At 43.0% G+C, this 27,355-nt stretch overlaps 1 protein-coding gene across 9 annotated transcripts in view; it reads left to right on the top strand.

The window, feature by feature from the left end:
- The window catches only part of ABLIM2 (actin binding LIM protein family member 2), a 714,445-nt gene that overhangs the window by 571,961 nt on the left and 115,129 nt on the right, over positions 1 to 27,355 (top strand). For 8 of the 9 annotated variants that reach the window (XM_069203322.1, XM_069203330.1, XM_069203343.1 and 5 more), the window contains 3 exons: positions 18,681 to 18,822; positions 22,009 to 22,067; positions 24,620 to 24,723. In XM_069203322.1, the coding sequence (XP_069059423.1) occupies positions 18,681 to 18,822; positions 22,009 to 22,067; positions 24,620 to 24,691 (273 nt within the window). In that variant the 3' untranslated portion in view covers positions 24,692 to 24,723. Of the gene's footprint in view, positions 1 to 18,680; positions 18,823 to 22,008; positions 22,068 to 24,619; positions 24,724 to 27,355 lie in introns of those variants that run through there. The other variant, XM_069203370.1, reaches the window with a different exon arrangement.

Here is a 27,355-nt window from a genome sequence, read left to right as displayed (position 1 = left end):
ATACTTTAACAAGTCTGGATTTCAGAGTTCCATTGACTTACTCAACAATACCAGAAGCTTCTGGTCTATAACTGCAATGTAGTATTTGTTCTACTTGCAATGCTGCACACAGTAATTTCAGGACCTCCTGACTCACGGGAATCCGGGAACCCAAAACATGGAATCAGTTCTCTTAACAACAACTTTGGCACTGTGAGACTGTCATTTCTCCTGGTAGGGAAGGCTTCAACCCAGTGAGAGAAAATGCTTATAACAACCGAGGCGTATCTCAGTCCATTGCACACAGGTAGCTCGATGGAATGTAACTGTATCCTATTGAAAGGACCTCCTGATCTGCCTATGTGACTCAATGTTACTGCAGTTTGTTTGCCTACCTTGATCTGCTGACATGTAACGCATCTGTGGCGCAAAGCCTCTCCCATCAACCAAAACCTAGGATTAAACCATTGCGATACGTCCCACATGAGATGCACCATGAAAATGCCTCACCATAGGTTATAACAACCTATTAGGCATCACAACTCCTCCATCACTTGAACTCCAAACATCATCCCCATGTCGTTTGACGCATCCTGCTCTGATCCAACCCTGTTGTTCAGCTTCTGAATCTTCTTCATGTAACCTCTTCCTTTTCCCCCATATATCTGCTGCAGTTAACAACAGATTGTAATTTGTCTCATCTGCTCCCCAATTAAAATATTCACCATTCAATGCACAAGAATTCAAAGCACAGTGTCTAGTTGCTTCGCCCGCATAATTGTTACCAACAGTGACATAATTGTTTCCCTTGCAGTGTGCTGAGCACTTGACAACCACAATCTGGACAGGCAATTGCAATGCGTTCAACAGGTTATGGATTATCTTTCCATTTCTAATAGGAGAGTCAGAAGAGGTTATGAAACCTCTCTGGGACTATAACTTTCCAAAATCATGAATGACACCAAAGCCAATTGAAAATAGTCAACTTCAGTTGGTCTGAAATACATCATGCTCTTGTAAGGGGAATCAGTTCAGCCACTTTTGCACAAAAGACTCCTTGAAGCCAGGAGGCTTCTACCACTACTGAGACAGTACATAATGCATATGCAGCTCTCAGACTTCTTCATGGTCTCTCAAACAAGAGCCATCAACAAACATCACGTGATGTGATTCAGTAAGTGTCAAATCTTGTCTGTCAGGTCTCTGCTTGGTGCACAACTCACTGACATGGAGACAGCCAAGCTCATATTCATCATCATCATCATGATTCTCATTTCCAGGCAATGGAAGCAAATTAGCAGGATTTAACGTTGTACCTCTCCTTAAATTCACATTGGGAGCAGCCAGAATGGTCTGCTCATACCTTGTAAGTCTGTTATTGGCTACGTTTTGTGTCTTTGTGCACAAATCTCTACAGAGTGGGGAACAAAAACATGCAGTGGATGACCCATAAAAAAGCTTTTGCACTGTTCAGTGCTGACACCGACACTAGCAACTGGCTTAAGATGAAGTCACTGAGCCAAGTGTTGAGGAAAAATAGGCCACAGGTCTATGTGTCTTTCTGTGCAACTGAGTTAACACTGAGAGAGTGCATTCCTCCCTCTCACTGCAGTACAAAGTAAAACATTCGTTGTAATCAAGCATTGCCACAGCAGGGGCATGACTTTTGAGATTTTCTCTCAGCTCTGTCAAGGCACACATGTAGTTGTCATCCAGTGGTTCCTGATCAGACACATGCCTGTGTGTCAGCCTCTGTAAAGGCTTGCCCAAAGGAAAAAATTAGGAATCCACTGCTGACAGTAACCAAACATTCTCAATAACATGTTGACTTCTTTCTGAGTTTTTGGGGAATTCATTTTCAGAATTGCAGGATTAATTTACAGAATTGCTGAGATTCCGTCTTGAGACCTTCTTTGTACTTTCACTGTGATTAACAAGGTATAAACGTTCTTTCTTACATTACTGCATTACTGCAGTTTGGTCAGGTATAATTTTTGTTCATTCTCAGCTAAGTGATTCAGTAGAGCAATTGTATCTCGCCTGCAAGCTTCTTGTGTGTTTGACGCCACCCATAGGTTGTTAATGTATTCGATCACAACGGAATGATAGGGCTTCTCCATTTTCATTTTGACCATGTGCAGGTCTTCCACAAGTTACCATATTTCAATGTCTGTGTACAAAAAAATCCAGTTTTTGGCTATCTGACTTCAGCAAATGTACTGCAATTCATTGGTTTTGTGACCAGGAGGCAAACATTATCAGGCTATAATGAATATTACCACCATTTGGTAGTACAATCAGAACAAACATTAAGCATTTCAGCTCCTGTATTAGCATTCAACGTAACTCTGACTGACTTTTAACACAATTGTCACCCAGTAGACAGCTGAAATCTTACGGGACCAGGACATGTGATAAAATCAGCTCCATCCCCTCTACATCTGAGGTATTGCTCAGAATGTCTAGTGTAAATCTTGTGAAGTAATATTGGAGTGAGGTGCAGCATATGGAAGACAATGAAGGAAGACACACTTAATCTGACATTTCCTAGCAGTTTTCATACTTGTATGCAGGCCCCATGCTATTCCTTCTCTCTTAACGCCTTCCCTACAGTTGTACTCCAATATGACTCTTATTAACAGTGTTTGATGACGTGTAACCAACTGTAGGACCTTGGACAAATATGAATCAAATATGTGAATTGAATCATCCTTCGCTGAGGGACAGGATTTCTTTCAGCTTGGTACTGTTCCAAATACCTCTTTTACGGGCCTGCAATAGATCAGAAACAGCCTTTTTGTGCCTCAAATTGTGTGAAAGCTACCAAGAAACTGAGGAATCTATCACGCTATCATCAATATAAAAATGTACCATGAACAAACCCACAAATCTCAATATATTCCATCGCTATTCTGTCTTCCCATAAAAGTGCCTTCAAACAGAAATAAGTGTTTTTGATCACTCTGCTTTCTAGTGGTCCATCACCAGACATGCACCATCAGGTGGATCAAATAAAGAGCAGCCTCAATAGGCCCTTTCTCTGACTTTAAGAGGTATTCCAGTTTCCCTGTCCAATATGTGCCTACCAGCAGTGTTTTCTCGAGATTTGGGCCCTGTGAAAACAAATTGTACTAAGTGTCGCAATTGGGACACTCTATAGTATAATTAAAAGTCATGCAAGTCTAAACTTCCTTGTCTAGCCATACTCTACTATGGTGACCACCCACACAAGATAACGTACGAATCTGTACAATTCCCTGCATGTCTGTCTGGGTACTAGGCGCATACATCCTTGCATTACATATAGATACAGAGGCTACGTTACCATGTTAGCCAAGGACACACTGACAGTTTCTGATGACAGGTACATAGCCCGACATAAAACCAGCTTCAACTTCCAAATAAACCTGTCAGGGAAAATTTGGAACAAAAGTGTCTGTAATTGCAAGTCTAACTGGTATAGCTTGGTCATTGAAGCTATGAATTTGTGATTCTAACCCAAGATTTGGGAATATCTCTCAACTCATCCCATCATTATATCCTTTAGGAGTAATCTGGACTTATCCTAAATTGTGTGCAGACTGCACGCTGGCCAAATCTCTCTAAGAGTTCAGAAGGCGTTGAATCCATACTCAGGGATCCCACAGATATATCAATTTATCATCAACACACAAGGAGACAGTGGCGACAAACATCTTCTTAAACTGAGAGAGAAAAAATCAATTTGAACTATTCAGTGTGAGGAAGGAGATAAATGGGTAGTGCCACACAAAGCAGCTCTGTTCCCCCTTATTTAACTTACAATTCACTCAAGCCAAATAGATTTCTCAGAGAAAAAACAGGTCTTGCTTGAACATTTCAGTATTGAAAAATTGCCATGCCTCCCTCCACTTTTTGGACTCTGTTTTTGCGGGCTTTTAGACTCTGCGCACTTTACCACTGCTAACCAGTGCTAAAGTGCATATGCTCTCTCCCTTTAAACATGGTAACTTTGGATCATACCCAATTGGACTATTTAATATACTTATAAGTTCCTAGTAATGTGCACCGTATGTGCCTAGGGCCTGTAGATTAAATGCTACTAGTGGGCCTGCAGCACTGGTTGTGCCACCCACTCAAGTAGCCCCTTTTCCTTGTCCCAGGCCTGCCATGGCAAGGCCTGTGTGTGCAGTTTCACTGCCACTTCAACTTGGCATTTAAAAATACTTGCCAAGCCTAAAGCTTCCCTTTTTCTACACATAAGTCACCCCTAATGTGTGCCCTAGGTAACCCCTAGAGCAGGGTGCTGTGTGGGTAAAAGGCAGGACATGTACCTGTGTAGTTTACATGTCCTGGTAGTGTAAAACTCATAAGTTCGTTTTTACACTACTGTGAGGCCTGCTCCCTTCATTGGCTAACATTGGGGCTGCCCTCATACATTGTTGAAGTGGCAGCTGCTGATCTGAAGGGAGTAGGAAGGTCATATTTAGTATGACCAGAATGGTAATACAAGATCCTGCTGACTGGTGAAGTTGGATTTAATATTTCTATTTTAAAAATGCCACTTTTAGAAAGTGAGCATTTCTCTGCACTTAAATCTTTCTGTGCCTTACAATCCACGTCTGGCTAGGTTTAGTTGACAGCTCCTTGTGCATTCACTCAGACACACCCCAAACACAGGGTACTCAGCCTCACTTGCACACATCTGCATTTTGAATGGGTCTTCCTGGGCTGGGAGGGTGGAGGGCCTGCTCTGACACAAAGGACTGCCACACCCCCTACTGGGACCCTGGCAGACAGGATTGAACTGAAAGGGGACCTGGTGCACTTCTAAACCACTCTTGGAAGTCTCCCCCACTTCAAAGGGACATTTGGGTATAAAACAGGGCCTCTGCGCTACCACCTCAGACACTTGCTGGGGAAGAAACCTGAACCAGAACCTGCATCCTGCCAAAAAGAACTGCCTGGCTGCTCAAAGGACTCACCTGTCTGCTTTCTACAAAGGACTGCTGCCTTGCTGTTGGCCTGCTGCCTTGCTGAACTCTTGTCTGGCTGCCAAAGTGCTCTCCAGGGGCTTGGATAGAGCTTGCCTCCTGTTCCCTGAAGTCTCAGGGCCAAAAAGACTTCTCTTTTTCATTTGTACTCCTCGTGCACCGAACAATTTGACGCACAGCCTGCTCCGCGGTGAGAAAATCGCTGCACGCTGACGCTGCCTGACACGACGCCTATGGGGCGACCGGAACTTCGACGCACGGCCTAGCATGGACAACGCCGCCCGGCTTCCAGAGAGGAAATCGACGCAATGCCTGCCGTGAGAAAGAAAATTCCACGCACAGCCGCCCGGAACGACGCGCAGCCGGACAACAAGCCGAGGAATCCACACACAGACCCTGGGACATCTGGTAATCCCGCGAACCATAGAAGGAGTTGGCCCGCGTGCCGGAAAACGACACACGTCTTACCCCGAGTGAAAAATAACGACGCAAGTCCGTGTGTGAAGGGGCGAAACAGACGCACACACCATTTTTCTTCCCGCAGAACGACGCATGTCTCCCCGCGTGAAAAATAACGACGCAAGTCCGTGTGTGAAGGGGCGAAACCGACGCACACACCATTTTTCCACGCATCTCCTCCTCTGCAGCCCTCTGCGGAGATTTTCCACACCAAACCAGGTACTTTGTGCTTGAAAGAGACTTTGTTTGCTTTTTAAAAACTTAAGACACTTTATATCACTCTACAAATTCTTATTGCATCTTTTATTGTGTTCATCTACAAATATCCAGATAAATATTCTATATTTTTCTAAACACTGTGTGGTGTATTTTTGTGGGGTTATATGGTGGTGTTGTATGATTTATTGCACAAATACTTTACACATTGCCTTCTAAGTTAAGCCTGACTGCTCGTGCCAAGCTACCAGAGGGTGGGCACAGGATAATTTGGATTGTGTGTGACTTACCCTGACTAGAGTGAGGGTTCTTGCTTGGACGGAGGGTAACCTGACTGCCAACCAAAACCCCCCATTTCTAACACCAACCAACTGGGGTACTTTGTACTGTTTTTGTATCTTCAATCTGTCTTTTCTCTTTACTCTTCCAAGTCTTACCTCCCCTTTATTCTCACATTATGTTATGCTCAAGAAACCATCCACAGACCCATCTAAGCACGCAAACTACAGACCTGTCGCCTTCACCTGAGTTCAAGCCTGCTGCTTGAACCCAGGACCACCAGAGTGACTCCAAGGACTAGCTGGATGGCCTCCCTTGTGGGCTACAGGGACACAACAATCTCCAACTTACCAGCTTGTTGCTGCTTCAAACATTTGCCAGCAGAATGCTGTGTTCTGTGCCATGCGGATGTCGCATTTCTTTTCCCTAATTGCATAGGAGCATGGACCCATGTAAATAAATCTAACCACAATAAGTTTGGGGCATCAAGAGGGAAGCCACTTTGTTCCATATTAAATTTTACTAGGTTGAAAGACCAGATTCATTTTTTCTGAATAAGGAAGCCTCACCCACGTAATGTGACATGCCTCTCATCATAGGCTTCCTCACCCAACTCTGGTAAGATGGTGCTACCAGATGGACCCAACCTCATGGTTATGAGGGAGTTCTTGATAAATAATTCCTGGATAATTGCAGGGATCCAACTTGGAACCATTTCGAACAACCCACTCAGCGTGTTGCACAACACGAAGGTCAGCTTCCTCCAATTTGCTGTTAAGTTCTTGAACAATATGGCCCATACCTTTTGAACATATCTCTGCAGGGAGAAAAAGACACATATGAGAAAGACGGAGGAAGAGAAAAACAAAAAAGCGTCACAAAGGGAGAAAGCAGCAAGAGTGAGCTGAAGGGGCAGGGTGGCTTTAAATGGATTGAAGAGACCCGAGATGGCATCAGGATTATGCTGCCTCAGTGTTCCGTGCTCGCACATTTAATTGCAGCAGCCGTGTGTTTAAGAGTAGGGCTTTGGGCACCGGCATGTTTTTATTTACAAATTAAGCACTTCTTGTTTGATGTTGATGACCAGAATTTATAAAGTTGCACAGTTATAGGTGTTGAATGTTTGATGCAGGCAAGGTCAATTGTTTTACTTGTAGACATGTGTCTGATTCTCTCACTTTCTTTGACAGATAGTTCAAGATAACTGTCAAAAACAATGTGCAGTTCTTGCACGCTGCACACAGACTTTGATATCTGTAGAGCAGTCTGAACGTCCTCTCCAACGTTTTGCACTGATTCAATCTTGACCATTCGCAATATATAGTCCACAGCAAAAGCAGTTTTCAAAGAGGACAGCTTTTTTAACTGAAGTTGTTCAGGTGAAAGGTTTTTTCGAGCTCTTGTACAAGTTTGTGCTTCACTGGTTTGGTTGCAGCATCTCCATCAAAAAATGTGTTTTTTGGAAGAAGATCATGCAACAAAATGTCCTTGATATATTCACTCCTTTCTTTTCCTACATCCATCGCTCTACGTGCTTGCGAAAGTTGTTTTTTGTAACCTGTTTTGTAGTGGCTGAAACTGTTACTATGGCAATTAAAGCATGGAAGTAGTGATTATGTCAAACAGCTTTTTCTCTTTCAATACAAACCTCTACTGCTTCAGTTCTGTGTATAGTTTCGATCCATGTTCCAGGACATCTAGTAGACATATCTTTATATTGTTATTCACAAATTGTATAGTCACAAAGTTGTGTAGTTGCACAAGCTCAGTCAAAGGGGTTTCCTTGCTGCTGCATGAAAATAAGAAGGCTGTCAACATGTTTATTAAAGCGTTCTCCACTCTTTCCCACAAGTTCGTGGTGAGGCACAGTTTCACGGTGGTCCGTTAATTTTGAATTTGTCACCTCTCTGAAAACATTGCAAATAGAAAGGACTTCATGGTAAACTAGCTGCCATTGAGCAACATATTCACTTTTACGTGTCTGACCAACAATTCCCTTGGAGCTTTTCTGTGATCTCTCGATCGTCTGTTCCAGTTTCATATCTGGAGCCATAGCCTTGAACCTTCCCTCTCTGTCTTTCACTAGTAAATGTCTTTGGATGAATTTTCTGTAGAGGTATGGTTTTTCAAACTCTAGCTTCTTTGCTCTTTCCAAATACCAGAACCCATATCACAGGTAGTTTATGCAGTCGAATTTGTGAAACCGAGTAATCAGTCTTCACGTGCAGCTCCCAATCACCTTCCAGATCAGCATGTACCAAGTTTTTCACTAGAGCTATCTTGTGTAAAACATTTCCCCAGTACTTGCAAAGTTCTGATTTTTCTTCACATTCTTTGACAAACTCTTTTGACTTGGTTTTCAAGTTTTCTGATTTTGACCTTAGTGGATTGACCATTGCCTACCTTTGCATTATGTAGTTTGAATGAAGTGCACCCTGTGCCTTGTTCACTTCTGAGATAAGATATGCAAAACATAATTTGTTTCTTGCTCCAGAAAGCATTCCAACACAATGTTTCTGTAGCCTCAGCTATGATGAGCATACCTTGTAACGAACTAACATAAGGAGTTCCTCTCAATACTGATTGGACAATTTTGCTTTCAAAGATTTCAGCTTCAGTAAGTGCATCATCTATGTCAGAATCCACTGAGATAACTTCCTGCACACCGCAACACAACTTTTGTCATGTGGAAAATGTCCATCATTGGATATAGATCATCAAATTCTACTGAATTGCTCATAAAAATGTCAGCTACAATACAGAAAACACCGTCATCACAGAAAATTGGCAGGATAGGCTGGCCTTCAAGTTGAGCATCATGTTTTAGGATTTTTTTTAGGGCTGTGTATAGTGTTGCATAATTTGTGACTGTAGATGGTATTACTGGCAAAAAACCCAGCCTTTTCAGTGGGACGTTTTTCTGGGAGATAAGAGCATGAATTCCAGCCCAAGGAAGAACTGGCTTTTCTTCATCCTTCAATCCACACCGACTAAGCAATATGATAAATTCAGTTAAATTATCTTTGCAGACCGCAGCATCAGGTAGAAGATCCATGTCCTCAGCCACTTTCAAACTTTCTGGTAGAGGGGGACGTGTTGATGGATTGTAGTGATTTTGCACATGTTGGCAAGGCAGTTGGCAGTTGGGTTATAAGTTTGCAGCTTTGTTTGTTTATGCCTACAGCTGGCATAGCTTGTTTTCCAGCAGTTACTTCATTGGGACAGTCTTGAAAAGGCTCCATAGCACTATCATGTATGCTGGATGTTCCAGACAAAGATGAGCTGTCTTCAAAATCAATGTTATAAAGAGCAGCAATTGTAAATCCTTTCCTGGTAAAGTGACTTGGAAGTAATGTGCTGTCAGATTCACAAGATTTTACAGCATGAGATGCTAACAAGTTCCTCCTCTGTACTATGTTGTACTTGTTGATACACCAATCTAATTTATTGAAGTGATTCGTTCTCTATTTTTGTACTTGTCATAGATTGTGTGGACAGTCATCATACATAGCGGAGTTTTCTTTTTGCTGTGATGTAATTCATAAAACATGATTTGGATCAGACAGAATGTTTGCACAGCATAAGCCTTTCAGATCATGGGATTATCTTCCACTTATATCTTCAAAGCCATTATCAATGTTGTCAGTTTCTGTTCCGAAATGAAAAACTTTAGTTTGTAACAGTTTTGCTTTGCTGATATTAAAAAATGATGTAAAAAATTTTAAGACAACATCAGGCATTCTTGTTGACTCCCATGATTTGAGGAACTCTGGGGTGTTACAAAATGTGTAATTAAGTTCAAAATCTAAATAATTCAGGACATTTCTTAAAATGGTTCCTGCTGATTTTACTGTATCCCACGTGTGAGAACATGGTTCTTATTGTCTGGTTTCCCTGTTTTTTTGTGCTTTTGGAACACTTAGGCCCGTATTTATACTTTTTTTAGCGCCGCATTTGCGCCGCTTTTTGGCGCAAAACAGCGCAAACCCACAAAATACAATGGTATTTTGCAAGTTTGCGCCGTTTTTGCGTCAAAAAACGACGCAAATGCGGCGCAAAAAAAGTATAAATACGGGCCTTGGTTTTTGATCTTTTACGGTGACGGAGCCTCATAGTTTGGGACTCAACCACAATCAGCTTATGGTTAAAAGGACTGTGCATGTTTACCGCCGGTGCCGCCTTGTTAAGCAAAGGCTGTTGTGATGCAGCAAGGGTAGGAGGCCCAGGGCTGGTTACACATGGTCACATGTGTGCACCCATGTGAGGGCTGCGCAGGAAGGATTCCTGGTGTGCACAGCCCAAGAACTGTGCTTAGGTAGCCCAGGTGCAGAAGAGGACATGGGTGGTGACCTGGAGAAGGCCTTATGAGATGGGTGTACACGTGAGGAATAGGCAGTGTGCTTACTGTCTTGATTGTAGTGACACTCCATTATATGTCAATGGGAAAGACTTGCCTACTGGGCAACTCCAGTTCTCTAGGGTACAGAGACTCCAGAGTCACACCAATGTATACTGTAACCTGCATTAAAAGAATAATGCAGAAGGCTACAAAAGCATATTTGTACAGTTTATGGGTAATGCAGTGATGTCATCTTTCTCTGACATAGCTCAGGATTAGAGCCAATTACTGTTCTGTCCATCTGCAGAAGCAGGACCTTGCATCAATCAGCCACCTGTCATTCTGTGCCAGGAGCCAGGCCTGCCCCAGGCCCCTTTGGGAGGAGAGGCTCCTTGGAGGAATTGCTGGGAGAGTCCCTGGCAGGAATGTCAGGGAGGAGGGGCTGAGTCTCTCAAGCCACATGTGGTAACTGACTCCTGGACGACACCATTTTGAACTATCCCAGAAGACTGTACATGAAGGTTGGGATGGAGGCAGAGAAGTGATGTGGCATATCAGGATAGACCAGAGGCGCACCCCTGCTGGACACTTCCACCTCCACTTAAAAGGTCTTGCACAGGGGAAGTCTCCCTCTCTTGGCTGTGCTTCTCTGCAGAAAACTGGGACTGAAGACAGGTGTCATAGACAACTGGAAAGAATAACCCCTTGACTGCCCACTGGGGCAAGGACTCTGTCCCTGAATGACTCTAGATCCAGTGGGGCACACCCCAGGACCATGGAATCCGGTCACCTTACACCACTTGAGAACCAGTTTGGGGAAAGACTGGGCTCTGGCGCAAGGAGAGCACGTTCCCAGAAGAAAGGAAGGCACACAGATGAAAGGCTGGTGCAGGGAGTCAGTGGGACTGCTCTGCAATGCTACCATATGAGAGTCAAGCATTACAATGCAATTACAGTGTTTGGTTCCTAGTGGTGATCAAGTGCGGACCCATTATTTGTACAGGCCACACAAGTAATGACCCATCCTCCAACAGTGTGATCTTATTTTGGCAGTAAGAACTTCAGGAGTCAGAACAGCTAAGAACACCAAAAGTGGCTCATTCTTTTTGTTAGACTGACAAAACCGAATTCTGTCATTGTACATTCCCACTAGATAAATCTTAATTTCATTATTATGGATCAATACAGTTTCATCAATGTTGACTATTATTTCTCTGATCACCCTGCTTTTTAGATAAGCTACTCTGCTAAAAACTTTATCAGATAAAAACATGTGTGCCTTTGTGACCCACATACTCTGTACCTTGTTCTTTCGTCATTCTCTTTGACCCTTGTTCTGGCAAAACCACAGATAACACATTGAAGATCCTCTGCTTTCTGATCACTTGTTAGAGGTGAATGAGGGACAGCCATCGGTCTTCTGAGTGGATGGGCATTGGGTTTGGTTTTCATTGCTTTCTCAGAAGACTCAGATTCTTTTTTTGATTCACTGGTTTCTGCTATTTTTTAAAATAAAATCCAGGTTTTTTTCCGTTGTATACAACGTGTAGCACTTGTCACAATGATAAAATATTTGATCCTCTTCACCCATCAGTTTCATTCTTTTGTGAACTTTGTTTTGCCGTATTTCTGCAGCATCTCGAGCTCGCTTTTATACAGCTGCAGTTGATGTTTGCTTCTCTTTCAGATTAGTTTGGCATATGTCACATTTTTCTTTGTTGAAGGAGTCCTCAGATTTTGTAGTTAGCAATCCTGTTAGGAGGTACAGAACCTCTGCTACCACCTGCTTCACTCATGTTTACGAATTTGACTTAACTGAAAACCTGAAACAATATTAAAATAAATTACCAATATGATGGCTAAAACACATCATTATAGAGCCGCCATTTTGGAAAACCACAGAAGGGTTACTCTGAGGAGTTATTTTCTGTCACTATAAGACTACTTGAGCCCCAAGGCTATATAGGTCTCATGGTTCCTGAAATATTACATCATCACTGCAACACATCCAGACAGGGCCAAGTCCCACAATTGGTGTAGTAATATCACTCTCAGCACCACAGGTTTTTACCACAAGCTACTTAAACCCTGAAATCTGGGGCAATACCACACTTCCAGAACTCTGTAACATATTCTGAAGTGTGGTATTATAATGAGGGCTTATAAATTAAGGTAATTTTGGGGCTCAAAGGATTTGAGTATCACTGATCCGCTAACATAGGATCACAACCTGTTAGAAAAGAGGTTTTTGGTTGGCAGTCAGGTTACTCCCTGTCCAAGCAAGGACTCTCACTCTAGTCAGCGTAAGTCACACACAATCCCAATTATCCTGTGCCCACCCTCTGATAGCTTGGCACTGAGCAGTCAGGCTTAACTTAGAAGTATTTGTGCAATAAATCATTCAATAACACAGTATAAACACCACAAAAATACACCACACAAGTTTAGAAAAATATAGAATATCTATATGGTTAAAATAGGGTCAAAACGATCAAGATTTGCAATAAGTAAAAGTTGAAATATGAATTTCAAGAGTTGAAAAATAGTCTTTCGATAAGAAATAAATAGTTAATGCTTGGTTTGACAAAGTACCTGGTGTGCGTCTAAAATTACATGCACAGGGATCGCAAAGGAGGAGGTTGCGTGGAAAAAGAGAGGGTGTGTGTCGGATTTTCCAGCGCCCACAGACGATGTGTCGTTTCTTTTCCCACATTACAGGTCTGGGTTCCTCACTGTGGTGCGGTTATCTTTTTTGCACCCAGGGACGATGCGTGGAAATTCTGGGCGTGCGGGACAAAGTCACAGGCTTGCGTCGTTCCAGTAGCGCATGCAACTGATTTTTTGTCACACAGCAGGCGCTGCGTTGATTCTCCACCTGAGAGTCGTGCTGCATCATTCTGGCTCAGCTGTGCGTCGATCCAGTGGGCTGTGTGACGAATTTCCGGTCGCAACGCAGGCGCTGCGTCGATCTTCACTCAAGAAGTCAGGCTGTGTTGTTCCGGCTCGGCTATGCAGCGATTTTCTTGTCGCAGTGCAAGCTGTGCAGCGAATTTTTGGCCCGAAGACTTCAGAAACAGGAGGCAAGCTCTATCCACGTCCTTGGAGAGTACTTCTCAGCAGAGCTAGGGGCCAGCAAGGCAGCAGTCCTTTACAGCAGAGCAGTCCAGGTGAGTCCTTTGGGCAACTAGGCAGCTTCTTTTGGCAGGTTGCAGGTTCTGGTTCAGAGTTTCTTTCCCAGTAGGTATCTTGTCAAGAAGTGTCTGAGTTGGTAGGGTCAGAGGCCCTGTTTAAATACCCAAATGTGCCTTTGAAGTGAGGGGGGGCTTCAAAGAGTGGCTTAGAAGTTCACAAGGCCCCCTTTCAGTTCCATCCTGTCTGCCAGGGTACCAGTAGGGGATTAGGCAGTCCGTTGTGTGAGTGCAGGCCACTGTCCTTTGACATGTAAGCGTCAGGCCCTTCTCCCTCCCAGCCCAGGAAGACCCATTCTGTATGCACATGTGTGCAGGTGTGACTGAGTATCCTGTGTTTGGGGTTGTCTGAGTGAAATGCACAAGGAAGCTGTCAACTAACCCAGCCAGACGTGGATTGTAAGGCACCAAAGGATTTAAGTGCAGAGAAATGCTCACTTTCTAAAAGTGGCATTTCTAAAATAGTAATATTAAATCCAACTTCACCAGTCAGCAGGATTGTGTATTACCATTCTGGCCATGCTAAATATGACCTTTTTACTCCTTTCAGATCAGAATCTACCACTCAAACAGTATATGAGGGTAGTCCTAATGTTAGCCTATGAAAGGAGCAGGCCTCACAGCAGTGTAAAACGAATTTAGGAGCTTTACACTACCAGGACATATAAACTACACAGATACATGTCCTGCCTTTTCTCTACATAGCACCCTGCCCTATGGGTTACCTAGGGCCTACTTTAGGGGTGACTTAAATGTAGAAAAAGGAGATTTAAAGGCTTGGCAAGTACTTTTAAATGCCAAGTCGAATTGGCAGTGAACTGCACAAGCAGGCCTTGCAATGGCAGGCCTGAGACATGGTTAGGGGGCTACTTATGTGGGTGGCACAATCAGTGCCTGCTAGTAGTCCTTAATCTACAGGCCCTGGGCACATGTAGTGCACTTTTACTAGGGACTTATAAGTAAATTAAATAAGCCAATTGGGTATAAGCCAATGTCACCATGTTTTAAGGGAGAGAGCATATGTACTTTAGCACTGATTAGCAGTGGTAAAGTGCACAGAGTCTTAAAACCAGCAAAAACAGTGTCAAAAAGTAGAGGGTGACCACCCTAAGGCTGTCAGGTCTAACACAACTGAATCACAAATACTATGATTTGACCGCAAATGTTTAAATAGTGTATTTTAATCATCAGTTGAAAACACAAATCGTGTAAAATAACAAAATGTGTGTCTATTCATCCTATTTTTTCTTTTGTTGAACTCCCATTCAAAAGTTCAAACAAGTTTGCATTTTCTGGATCATAAGCGGTAACACATTTTGCAACTATTCCAGAGGTCTCCTAAGTAGATAAGGTCAGAATGGGAAATGCAAAGCCCCTTTCTAGAGTCTGAAGCTGTATTTACTCTCAGTAACATTTCCCATAATAAATGTTTCACAAGAGGATGAATGACTCTACTAACCATGAGTGATATATTGTCTAATTGTCTAAGCTCTCAGCTGTCTCACATGTTGAGTTGGGATCAGCCATTGTGATTCTAGGGAAATGCATGTGATTATACAGGGAGTGCAGAATTATTAGGCAAGTTGTATTTTTGAGGATTAATTTTATTATTGAACAACAACCATGTTCTCAATGAACCCAAAAAACTCATTAATATCAAAGCTGAATATTTTTGGAAGTAGTTTTTAGTTTGTTTTTAGTTTTAGCTATGTTAGGGGGATATCTGTGTGTGCAGGTGACTATTACTGTGCATAATTATTAGGCAACTTAACAAAAAACAAATATATACCCATTTCAATTATTTATTATTACCAGTGAAACCAATATAACATCTCAACATTCACAAATATACATTTCTGACATTCAAAAACAAAACAAAAACAAATCAGTGACCAATATAGCCACCTTTCTTTGCAAGGACACTCAAAAGCCTGCCATCCATGGATTCTGTCAGTGTTTTGATCTGTTCACCATCAACATTGCGTGCAGCAGCAACCACAGCCTCCCAGACACTGTTCAGAGAGGTGTACTGTTTTCCCTCCTTGTAAATCTCACATTTGATGATGGACCACAGGTTCTCAATGGGGTTCAGATCAGGTGAACAAGGAGGCCATGTCATTAGATTTCCTTCTTTTATACCCTTTCTTGCCAGCCACGCTGTGGAGTACTTGGACGCGTGTGATGGAGCATTGCCCTGCATGAAAATCATGTTATTCTTGAAGGATGCAGACTTCTTCCTGTACCACTGCTTGAAGAAGGTGTCTTCCAGGAACTGGCAGTAGGACTGGGAGTTGAGCTTGACTCCATCCTCAACCCGAAAAGGCCCCACAAGCTCATCTTTGATGATACCAGCCCAAACCAGTACTCCACCTCCACCTTGCTGGCGTCTGAGTCGGACTGGAGCTCTCTGCCCTTTACCAATCCAGCCACGGGCCCATCCATCTGGCCCATCAAGACTCACTCTCATTTCATCAGTCCATAAAACCTTTGAAAAATCAGTCTTGAGATATTTCTTGGCCCAGTCTTGACGTTTCAGCTTGTGTGTCTTGTTCAGTGGTGGTCGTCTTTCAGCCTTTCTTACCTTGGCCATGTCTCTGAGTATTGCACACCTTGTGCTTTTGGGCACTCCAGTGATGTTGCAGCTCTGAAATATGGCCAAACTGGTGGCAAGTGGCATCGTGGCAGCTGCACGCTTGAGTTTTCTCAGTTCATGGGCAGTTATTTTGCGCCTTGGTTTTTCCACACGCTTCTTGCGACCCTGTTGACTATTTTGAATGAAACGCTTGATTGTTCGATGATCACGCTTCAGAAGCTTTGCAATTTTAAGAGTGCTGCATCCCTCTGCAAGATATCTCACTATTTTTGACTTTTCTGAGCCTGTCAAGTCCTTCTTTTGACCCATTTTGCCAAAGGAAAGGAAGTTGCCTAATAATTATGCACACCTGATATAGGGTGTTGATGTCATTAGACCACACCCCTTCTCATTACAGAGATGCACATCACCTAATATGCTTAATTGGTAGTAGGCTTTCAAACCTATACAGCTTGGAGTAAGACAACATGCATAAAGAGGATGATGTGGTCAAAATACTCATTTGCCTAATAATTCTGCACTCCCTGTAGTTTCATATTAAACTTAGATTGGCCCTTCTGTGTAGTGGCTGGGATATTATCCAATCGCTCTTTGAACAAGAGCCAGATGCTTTCAAAGTTTGCATCTCACTTCAAGGCAAGAGGGTCACTTTAGGTGAGTCGTGTATCTTCAGGTTAAACGCAGTACACTGAATCCATGCGCTTCATTTAATTCTCTTTGTTAGCTAAATGAAGTATGGGGGTGATTACTATACCATATATTAGGCAAACATCACCAGGTATCTTTGTCAGATGGCATATGAAGTAAAAAACAGTGTTCATGCTGTATGCCTTGTTTGCTCTTATTCATTTCTAAAACGAATCACAAACATGCATGGGCTGAGGCGGAAAGAAAAAACTATTTCAAGAGAAACTTTAAGTAATCAAGCCATTGTTTGGCTAAAATACTTACATAATCAGAGGTAGTCGTCATGCTTGCCAGATTTTGACAGGCTCTGTTTTTGCAAGGAGCTTGATTCTGGACAAATGTACATATTAGGCTGTAACTGTTGTGGATGAAGCACGTTTGAAAGGGCACTAGTAGAAGAGTGTCGCTAGTAGGAACACCTTACGCAGAGAACAGTAGGCATTATACTTCACTAGGAAGAAAGCTAAACACTCACACAAACTGGCATTCCAAATAGATCTGCCTTTCCCTGAAGGTATGGCACCAGGATCTGGGTGAAAGGGAATCACATGAAGGTTTGTGTGGCCATCAGAAAAGCCACAACCCTGTACCTCTTGCCTGGGTAGGACTTTGCAATGGAGTACCCTCTCCGCCAAACTCTAAATCAGCCCCATGGATCCCAGATGCCGTGTGTTTCTCTACTACGCTACTTGATTCATCCCACAGGCACTCCTCTGGTAATGACTGTCTTGACGGCATATGAAGTCAGAAGCTAGTGAGGCAGAGGGCAGAGAGGGAACACCAACAATCCATTCATCAGAAGCCTTCACTGCAATGTCAGAGATGACGAGTGGTTGATTTTCGCACATGCAGTTAAGCAAACCGCACATGTAACTTCTGCTCCCAGAAAGCAGATACCTCTGCGGTTACTGCATGCTTACCTTTGACCCTGTACAGCACGCCACTGCCTTTTGGTTAGGTTACACAAATTCCACATACATACATCCCTTAGAAGATACCTAGGGTGGGCCTTTAAGCAGCGTGCAAGGGGAATGATGACTTCCGGGGTGGCAGCCATTGTCTTTACCCTTTATTTGCGTGACAACTGGGAAGAATTTCTGGCAGTCTTATGCGTCATGGGACTACTGCCTCCAGGGTATCGAACAGGGAGATGACAATGCCTACCTTGGGCAAAGTTGGACTTTATCATTTTTCTCAATGGTCAACATTTCCAGACTTCACCTGACTAGCAGAGCAAAATATAAAAAAGGATGGAACTTGTTAAATAAAGTCTAGTTGGTCCCTTGATCTATTGAGTGTTACAGTTCTTAAATGTGTATTATAAATTTCAAAAACCGAGGTGATTGTCAGTGTAGGACCTCACCAGTATTTGTGGACAAATTACTTTAGGTTGAGAAGCATTGTTCCAGTTTTTTGAATTCCCTGTTATAAAATGTGTGCGCACAGCATTCACGTCATGAGATCTTTCATTAGTCTATCACACGTCTCCCCACCAACATTCGTCTTCCTATCAGGAATTTCTTGACTTTACCTCTGCTAGCTGGGTACTCATGAATTGTTCCATCCTCCTGGGTCATCCTTATGCTGATCCTGGCCTACTGGCACATGGCTGAACTTGGAGCCTGTACAGCTGATTTTTTTCCAGTGTCTAAAATTGTAACGTGATATAAAAAATGTGTCATGGAAAGTATTAACTACATAGTGTTTCGCCTCAATTGCAGTGTCTCCTTCCCCGTCACATTTTGATTTCTTTTAGAGGTGCTCCTGCAACAATAGCATTCTTCTGCTCTTAAGAATACAATTTGCGCCACAACATGTAACTACCTACCATAATTTTAGCAAAGACACTGTAATTGAGGCTCCAACTCTACATTTATAAACCTCTGAAAGGCGGCCAATTGTAATAAGATGGAGACCCCTTTTCAGAGATGCATTGTGAAACGTCTCTTGTCATTTCCTTGGTTCAGGTGAAGACGAGTTGGGTCATCCTCAAAGGAGAGATGGAAGCCCTCGCCAATGCCACGGAGCTGGATTCTCAGTCGCTGACTCAGAGCCCGGGGACTCACAGAGAAGCTTCACAGCGAGTTCAGGGGGACCCCTACTATTCACGTAAGCTTTACTTTGTACAATGACCAGAGGGATGCACTCATGGAGGGCACTGAAAAGGTTAAAACAAGTAGAGATGAAGATGTCGCTTGAAACCCTAGACAGCTACCTTTATCTGTTATCGTAGTGCAAAACATCACATCTGCTATACAAATGAAGAAGAAAGAAATCATCAAAACTATTTCAGGAAAATTGACTTCATTCAGGAAACCTGAGTTGTCCGATTCAGGATTACAAGTAATGCAAAAACCGCACATTTTTCTCTGAACAAATTTTGTCAAGTAAAACCTGGTATAAATTGTATCATTCGGAGTTTTGCGGATCAGGGTGGGAGAAAATTATGACACTGAAAGAGTCATACCCAAAAAGTGCTGCCCGGCCTACTGAAAGGAGCTGCAACACCACACTAATGGAAGATTGTGTGCTGTGCATGTGCCCAGTTCCAATAGCAATTAATGCATTTACTGAATTGTCCCCCATTCTGAAATGGGGAACTCGAAGCAGGGGCAGTTATACTGTCCCCAGTAAATACCTCGTCTGGCAATATAAGTAAGCACTGGCTGCGATTGCCCCCACTAAAGAGTCAAGCATTCCTCATGAGCCCCTTAGATTTTTGAACCATTAGTCTGATAATCTCGTGCTGCGAGCGTAAATATTAGAGGGAATCAATTACTGTTCGCCACCTATGGTAAACTGGTAGCACACGGTAACATCCTAGGATGGTTATGGGACATAAGAGGCATGTTTTGAGGGTAATTGTTAATGTGAAAGTAAAAGGCTAATTATGATTGTAAGTGGTAAAGCCAAAGGTAGCAGTAACACATTTTTTATTTACTTTAAATGTTCGAAATAGTATTTCAAGTGGCCCAATGTGTCCAGCTAATTCAGGCTTTGGTACACGTCTTTACTCTAAACTGAACAAAATGGGTCCAACTCACAAAGCCATTTGCGCAACTACTTTGGTCTTAAATGAACAAATGGCTTTTGCGTGAGTGTAAATTCTCATTTTGTGAAAAAACGCGAATTACCGCAGCAATGCATTCATATGAGCAGGAATGGCCGCTCCCTGTAACCGTTTCAGCTTCGCAGGTGTTCTCCTGGCCTTTCTTATGAATCCTGTAATAAGGCACAGATTTACTCCAAACACAGGACGAAGTCTACGGAAGCAAATTTTCATAATCAGTCCAAATGCATCAAATGGTGCAAAGCAAATGCTATCAAAGTCCGAAAGACGACCAGATGTCCGTGTGCCTTAAAAGGCTCATGCATCAGACATTATTTTACGTTACTCGGTCACATGTAACATTTGTACATTTAGGCTTTGCTCGCTCACTGCCCATCCCTCTTTTTGCACCCAGCTGAGATAGCGACAATAAGATGAGTGCTAGGAAGTTTGTGGCTAACAGGCTTTAGGCAAATCATACCTGATAAGAGCCCCTGCCTGACAACTTCCAATGACCTTTACCTGAGGAGAATTAAAAATTGAACAAGCTCTTAACTCTAGCCTTGGAAGCAGAGTTCATGGTGGGAACATGCAGACCATCCAGCGCTCCAGTGGTTATAAGGGCTTGTGCGATGGTGAGAACATGTGAGCTTCATTCCCTAATGGTGAGGTGTGAGACACAGGTTATAATAGTGTCTCGGATTCTAAAGCACACACTCTTCTCATCTTATCGCCCATGGTGTCACTCGTGACTTGCTGGTGTAGGCCCTCCCTTGCACGCCACGGTTTGCTATATCTTCCATGGTGTCACTCTTGACTTGCTCTTGTAGGCCCTCCCTTGCTTGCCACGGTTTGCTAGATCTTCCATGGTGTCACTCTTGACTTGCTGGTGTAGGCCTTCCCTTGCATGCCACGGTTTGCTAGAACTTCCATGGTGTCACTCTCGACTTGCTCTTGTAGGTCCTCCCTTGCACGCCACGGTTTGCAAGATGATGCGTCACATCTCTCCAGCACTTCGTAGGATGATGCTCTGCACTTCAGGAGTCAACACTTCCTCTTACATCAGGCTGTTCCTGCTGTTTTCACTATGGGGTGATCTGTGTCTGGCACACCTGGTTTGTCTGACCTGCTGCATTAAGAACTTACAGAGGCAGTGTCTGGAAAAGGAGCCACAAAGCCATGGCCTGAGTGATCAAGAAACTTCCCTTTCACAACCAGTTTCTCTCCATCCATTCCTCAACAAGTCGCTCCGCCAAACAAGCCTCCTTCGCAGCATCATACCCACCCACTCCCTATTTCTTGCCCTGATCCCAGCCCGGCCTGGCCTCCTTTGTATCACTTCCGATCTCCGCTCCCATTCTGGCCATGACCACTGACCTGATGACACTCTCTTGCAACGCCCCCCCAAACAGCACTTTTTCCTATTGCGACCAGGAATTTCGTATTGCCCTTCCTTTGCCAACCCATTGTCATCTCCCTCACCACGCACTTTCTTACTTAAGATCTCCTTCGCTCGACCTAAAGCTGTGTTCTCCTAGTCCCCTCCTTCCGCCATTGTTCGTGTCTGATCTCCATGTCCAAGCCTTCCATGGCCCATCTGCAGCACTGATGTAATATGACTAAGGTGCGGCGGTCACCGTGAAGGAGAGGCCACTGCAACAGCTGCATCAATAACACCCTCTGAACTGTCTTCACAAAGTGTGAGCTGGAGGAAGAGAGCCTGAAAAAGCAGTCAGAGTCCTAGAATCAGGATCCAGCGGTGAGAGTAAAAAGTGGATCTTCTGTCCACCTCGGCACTATAGATGACAAGGTTCAAGATTTTAAGGAATCTGAAGGAGGATGAAGCTGTGTCGTTTAGGTATCTTGGACCAAAGTGATTGCATTTGGCGGGCTGCCTCAATGCACACAATGTATGGCCTGTGACCTTGATTACTGCATTCTTTGTAAACGAAATAATCATTATTTAGCTGATGTTTTAAATTATTCTTCGAATGTGATTTTGTGTAGATGCTCCATTGAGGCAGAGATAGCTTGCGTTAAACAATACAAACTTTTTCTATTTTTTGTGTATAGCTTGAGATTGCTATATTAAAATCACAAATATATGAACCAATTAACAACGCGTAAATGTACACAGTAATGTTTCGAACTGCGCATACTCTGGATTAAGGCTGTAATTATGGAAGGAGGCCTTGCAGCAATATGTTTCGCTTGTTTGTCAGTAATGTTTTTCATCTTTGTTGTAGGATTCCCATACTCAAAATCTGCTTCTCTACCTGGATATGGCAAAAATGGGTTGAATAGGGTAGGTGCCTTCTTCGGGATGTTTCATAAATTTGCAAGATTGTGCCCGATTCTACTAACATTCTGTGCTTACATATATGCACAATTTGCAAATATTAACTCTGGCAAGCCAGATATACCTACTATCAGAAAGCATGATGTACAATGGTTTCAGGTAGCTCTGTCCTCCAGAATTTGGGGCTTTTAAACAGATAAAGTGAACCATATGAAGAAATGTAGCTGGTGTGATACTAGGCTAGTTGAACGTATAGCGTGTGCATAGACGATCTTTAGCTTTTAGTAAGTGATGCAGATACATTAAGTATGCATAATTATTTTAACCTCAATCCATTCATCAGATTAAAGGAAATAAATTACCTATATAGGGCATTGTGTCTCAGTGTCCAGGGTGAAACTGTTTGTCCAACCGGTAGACGTGCCTTGCAGTTTTCATGCGTAGGACAGTTCGTCAGCAGAACTCTAATAATCCAGTAGATGGCGCTGTTGCATTTTAGTTACTATTACAAGCGCCATATTAAACTCAAACGCTGCAGACAGTGAAACTCAAACTTATATCCATTACGTATGATCAAAGTGAACTTCATTAGCACAAAAAAATGAAAAGAGGGAAGCCTCGCATTGTTATTCTATACATTCACTTATATGGACAAGTCTAGTTGATAATAATGATGACAGACAGCTGGAAATGCAGGGAGAAACAATTTACTTTATTAAGTAGTTTTCTGTGGAATGTGATGATGCAGGCTATTTAAAAGAAATAAAACCATCACGTGGTAAGTGGGATAAAGACTCCAGGTAACAATGAACTACAACTTCACCCAATACCTTACAGAAGTAGAATTGATAAGGCCATAGCCTTTGGCTGTGAGAATCTTATAAATCATTCTATTCACCACAACACAGAAGGGCATCACAGGCTGTAGATGGAGACCAGTAAGTAATGATATACACGCATGGGGCATGGAGGTATGAATCGCCCTTCCACGACACACTTAGGGGCATATTTGCTAAGGGCTTGTATTGCCCTTGCATGACGCAAGTCATCGCCAGTCAACACAAGTCCTTAAATGGAGTTTACTAAGCCTCGCAAAGCCACCTTGCGTGGCTCTATGTGGTTTAGTAAAGCCAAAGTAAGGCAAAGCAGAACCTATCACAGCCTTGCATTACATTGGAGCAGGGAGAACGTTCCATGGGTGGATCGTGTGCATTCCCTGGCACTGACCCAAGGTTTTTCCCATATTGCCAGATTTACTAAAACCAGTAAACCTTGGGTTGTGTCATAATGCTGCGCCTTCCTGACCGAAGCCTAACGAGGAAAAATAGGTTTATTTCTACACGTGTTTTCCTCTTTCAGCGTCTTCTGCAGCACACACTGAAAGAGGAATGTGCCTCTAAGGATTGTTTTTGTGCAAGGATGCCTGCGTTAGTGCCAGGCTGCAGATTGTGCCCCAGCACATGCAGAGAGCAGGAATGTGCCATTTCTTGATAGATATGGTGCAGGCCTTCCCTCTCCTTTTCATGCAGTGCAGTGAACCATGTTGTTTTGCTGCTTTGCGTTCCGTGTAATATTAGTAAATATACCCCTTAGTGTGAAGATTTCAATTTCGCTGTGCCTGTGAGAGAAATAGGTGAAAACATCACACATATAAAGTCCTTTTCTCACCTTATGGCCATCATGCTCTTTTCTTTTCTGGCTCTGCACTCATGATGAGAAGGGTAATGGGCCACAGGGGTGTTGATGTTTCTGTGTTCACTGATCACGTATTTCGAGGTCCCATGGCTTTGAAAGCTTTTTGGGGGCAGAATTCCAATTTGGGAGACATTCTGTGGTCAGCTGGTGTGTAAGGTTATTGAGGTACTCTATTGTAAAACAGTGATTCATGCTTCTGGTGACTATAAGGGACATGCTTCCACCAATCATGCTTTGTCACAAATTTTAATTTTTCTAACTGTCATGAAGAACATTCCTAATTTTATTAAAGACACAGAAGTTGTATTCCCTATTGCCACATTTGCTGTTGATGATAACTCATTCTGTTTTGATTTTCCTGCTCGAGGTTGCTTTCAGCTCCAGTTTCCATAACCACTGTCTGATGTTGTCAGGTGGAGTTGTCATACATTGCTATTCTTTTGGTCTGGGTGTTTTGGGCCCAAAGCTTCACTCTGTTAAAAGTGAAGAAAAGATGGCTTGTTGCCTTCAGAGGAGACTACAGCACATGGCTTGGTGAGGCTGAATGGTGGTCTGCAGAGGCAGAGTGACATTGATGTCTTGGTTCTCTCGTACAGTATGTTTGTTGGAAAATACCTTTTTGTATTCATGCTGGTGAATAAGGAAAATCAAGTACATAATACTCACGATAGAGTCTTTAATAGGATCACGAATGTTCTTATGGACAGTTTTGAAAAACTACAATGCAGTGGTTTAATGCTAAGCTCACACTAACCTTGTCACTACTGAACACTAACCAAATTAAATAGTGTCCCTCTGCCTGTTGACATTGTCTAAACTGATGTATCGGCTTTACAATCATCCTTTTCTTCCCTCTTGTCTAGACCGCCAATTTTGGCCAGTTTGAAAATGACGAGGATTCAAGTTGGGGCATGAGAGGTACAGCAACGATATGATTTATAAAGTGTATATAGTTACTTGGAACAGTGCCCACATACTATGCAGAACTGCAACATGTGCTAGAGTGAGTCACTGGCTGGAACAGACTATACAACATATGGCTAAATTAAACATTTATAAAATATGCATGAATCAGCCTCGCTCGCATTAAGTACTGGATACGAGTATCACCTCTTCAGCTTGCTGCTCTGAGGAGTAACTGATACCACTGTGTGTAGAGAAGTTGGGTGTGCTATTTTGAAGCTCAGTATTCAGTTCTCCTTTGTCAGACCTACATTTTCGTGTCTTACAGTTACAGAGCAACAGAATTAGGAAGTCATTAGTTGTCTGTTTATTTGTGTGGTAATAGCACACTCGGTGAATACCGATACCACACAAGTGACCCACAAGAAGCGGAATAGGAACTTCCTGCATGTTTTGCCTCATTTAGAGTAGTTTTCTGTATTTATATTTCACTAGATTGTTTGTTCATGTCCATTCTAATATAATTTCACTAGAAGTGAAAGTTCTCAAAGTATTTTGCGATTGCAGCCTATCTGAGCAATGTGTTCTTCCGCTAATGCATAGGTTGTTCCATGGATGCACACGTTTCCTAAAACCAAAGAACTGAGTTAAAATAGTGTAACATGACTAAGGACTAAGGATTTAGTTTGCTTTCCAATGACGGTGCCAACTCTCTGTAATACCTAATTCCAGGACACAGAACCAGAAAATATATAAAAGACTAGAAAATTGAGCTGTCACCAAAGACCAGCTCCAGAATTTTAACTGGCTTGCAGTCCCCTCAAAAGATTATCCTTTGTAAGAGTAAGGCCAAGCACTCATCCAACAAGTGGCTAACATTTGAGGATAAGATCCTCATAATCATCAGCATCCAAAACCTACTAGACAGCATCTTCTGACCAACCAAAGGACAAGCTTTCAGAGACCACACCACTAGAATAGTAGCTTAAGGGCTTGGATAAAGGTGAAGATACTAGGACAGAGGATGAGTCTATTAAAGGCATTATTAAAGAAGATTCTTGGATAACAAGCCAATCAGCATGTGTATAGTGTGTAAGTTATTATTAATCACAAAAAAATTGGAAAATCAAATCAGTAAAGAGATTCCAATTGTAATAACGCTAATTGTGCGTTGACTCAGAGGAAGGTTCTGGTATTCCTATCTCCTGGTATCTGTAAACAGAACAAGCACCACATCAATACATTTCTGTTTCTTATTGGTGCTCAAATTCGTCCTTAATGATCATACCATATGGATGCACCAACAGCTAGCACCAGAAGCAGTGTAGTCCTGATACGGACTTTGATGCTCCCCGATTAGACCCGTCACAGTGGTTTAGGTTCAATAATCAATGCTGAAGCATCTTTAGAAGAATGACAGACACTGTTTGTGTTTTGAAATTTTTATATGAAGAATTAATAGGCAAAGACATTTAAAATTGCAATTAGCAGGCTAGCAGTTAAGCATATAGATCATAAGTGTAGGAGGCTGGCCTGGCTTGTAGTGGGTACCAAGGGGTACTTACACCTTGCACCAGGTCCAGGTATCCCTTATTAGTGTAGAGGGGTGTCTAGCAGCTTAGGCTGATAGAAAAGGTAGCTTAGCAGAGCAGCTTAGGCTGAACTAGGAGACGAGTGAAGCTCCTACAGTACCACTAGTGTCATAGGCACAATATCATAAGAAAACACAATACACAGATATACTAAAAATAAAGGTACTTTATTTTTATGACAATATGCCAAAAGTATCTCAGTGAGTACCCTCAGTATGAGGATGGCAAATATACACAAGATATATGTACACAATACCAAAATATGCAGTAATAGCAATAGAAAACAGTGCAAACAATGTATAGTCACAATAGAATGCAATGGGGGCACATAGGGATAGGGGCAACACAAACCATATACTCTAGAAGTGGAATGCGAACCACGAATGGACCCCAAACCTATGTGACCTTGTAGAGGGTCGCTGGGACTGTAAGAAACCAGTGAAGGTTAGAAAAATAGCCCTCCCCAAGACCCTGAAAAGTGGGTGCAAAGTGCACCTAAGTTCCCCAAAGAGCACAGAAGTCGTGATAGGGGAATTCTGCCACAAACAACAACACCAGCAATGCAACAACGATGGATTTCCTGATGAGAGTACCTGTGGAACAAGGGGACCAAGTCCAAAAGTCACGATCAAGTCGGGAGTGGACAGATGCCCAGGAAATGCCAGCTGTGGGTGCAAAGAAGCTGCCACCGGATGGTAGAAGCTGTGGATTCTGCAAGAACGACAAGGGCTAGAGACTTCCCCTTCGGAGGATGGATGTCCCACGTCGTGCAGAAAGACCGCAAACAAGCCTTGCTAGTTGCAAGGGTCGCGGTTAGGATTTTTGGATGCTGCTGTGGTCCAGGAGGGACCAGGATGTCGCCAATTGCGTGAGGAGACAGAGGGGGCGCCCAGCAAGAGAAGGAGCCCACTTAGACGCAAGCAGCACCCGCAGAAGTGCCGGAACATGCACTACGAAGTGGAGTGAACCGGAGCTCACCCGAAGTTGCACAAGAGGGTCCCACGAAGCCGGAGGACAACTCAGGAGGTCGTGCAATGCAGGTTAGAGTGCCAGGGACCCAGGCTTGGCTGTGCACAAAGGAAATCCTCGGTGAGTGTACAGGAG

The sequence above is a fragment of the Pleurodeles waltl genome, chromosome 1_2, assembly GCF_031143425.1.
Source record: "Pleurodeles waltl isolate 20211129_DDA chromosome 1_2, aPleWal1.hap1.20221129, whole genome shotgun sequence".
NCBI classification, from domain to species: Eukaryota; Metazoa; Chordata; class Amphibia; order Caudata; family Salamandridae; genus Pleurodeles; species Pleurodeles waltl.
This window is presented reverse-complemented; position numbering and strand designations above follow the sequence as displayed.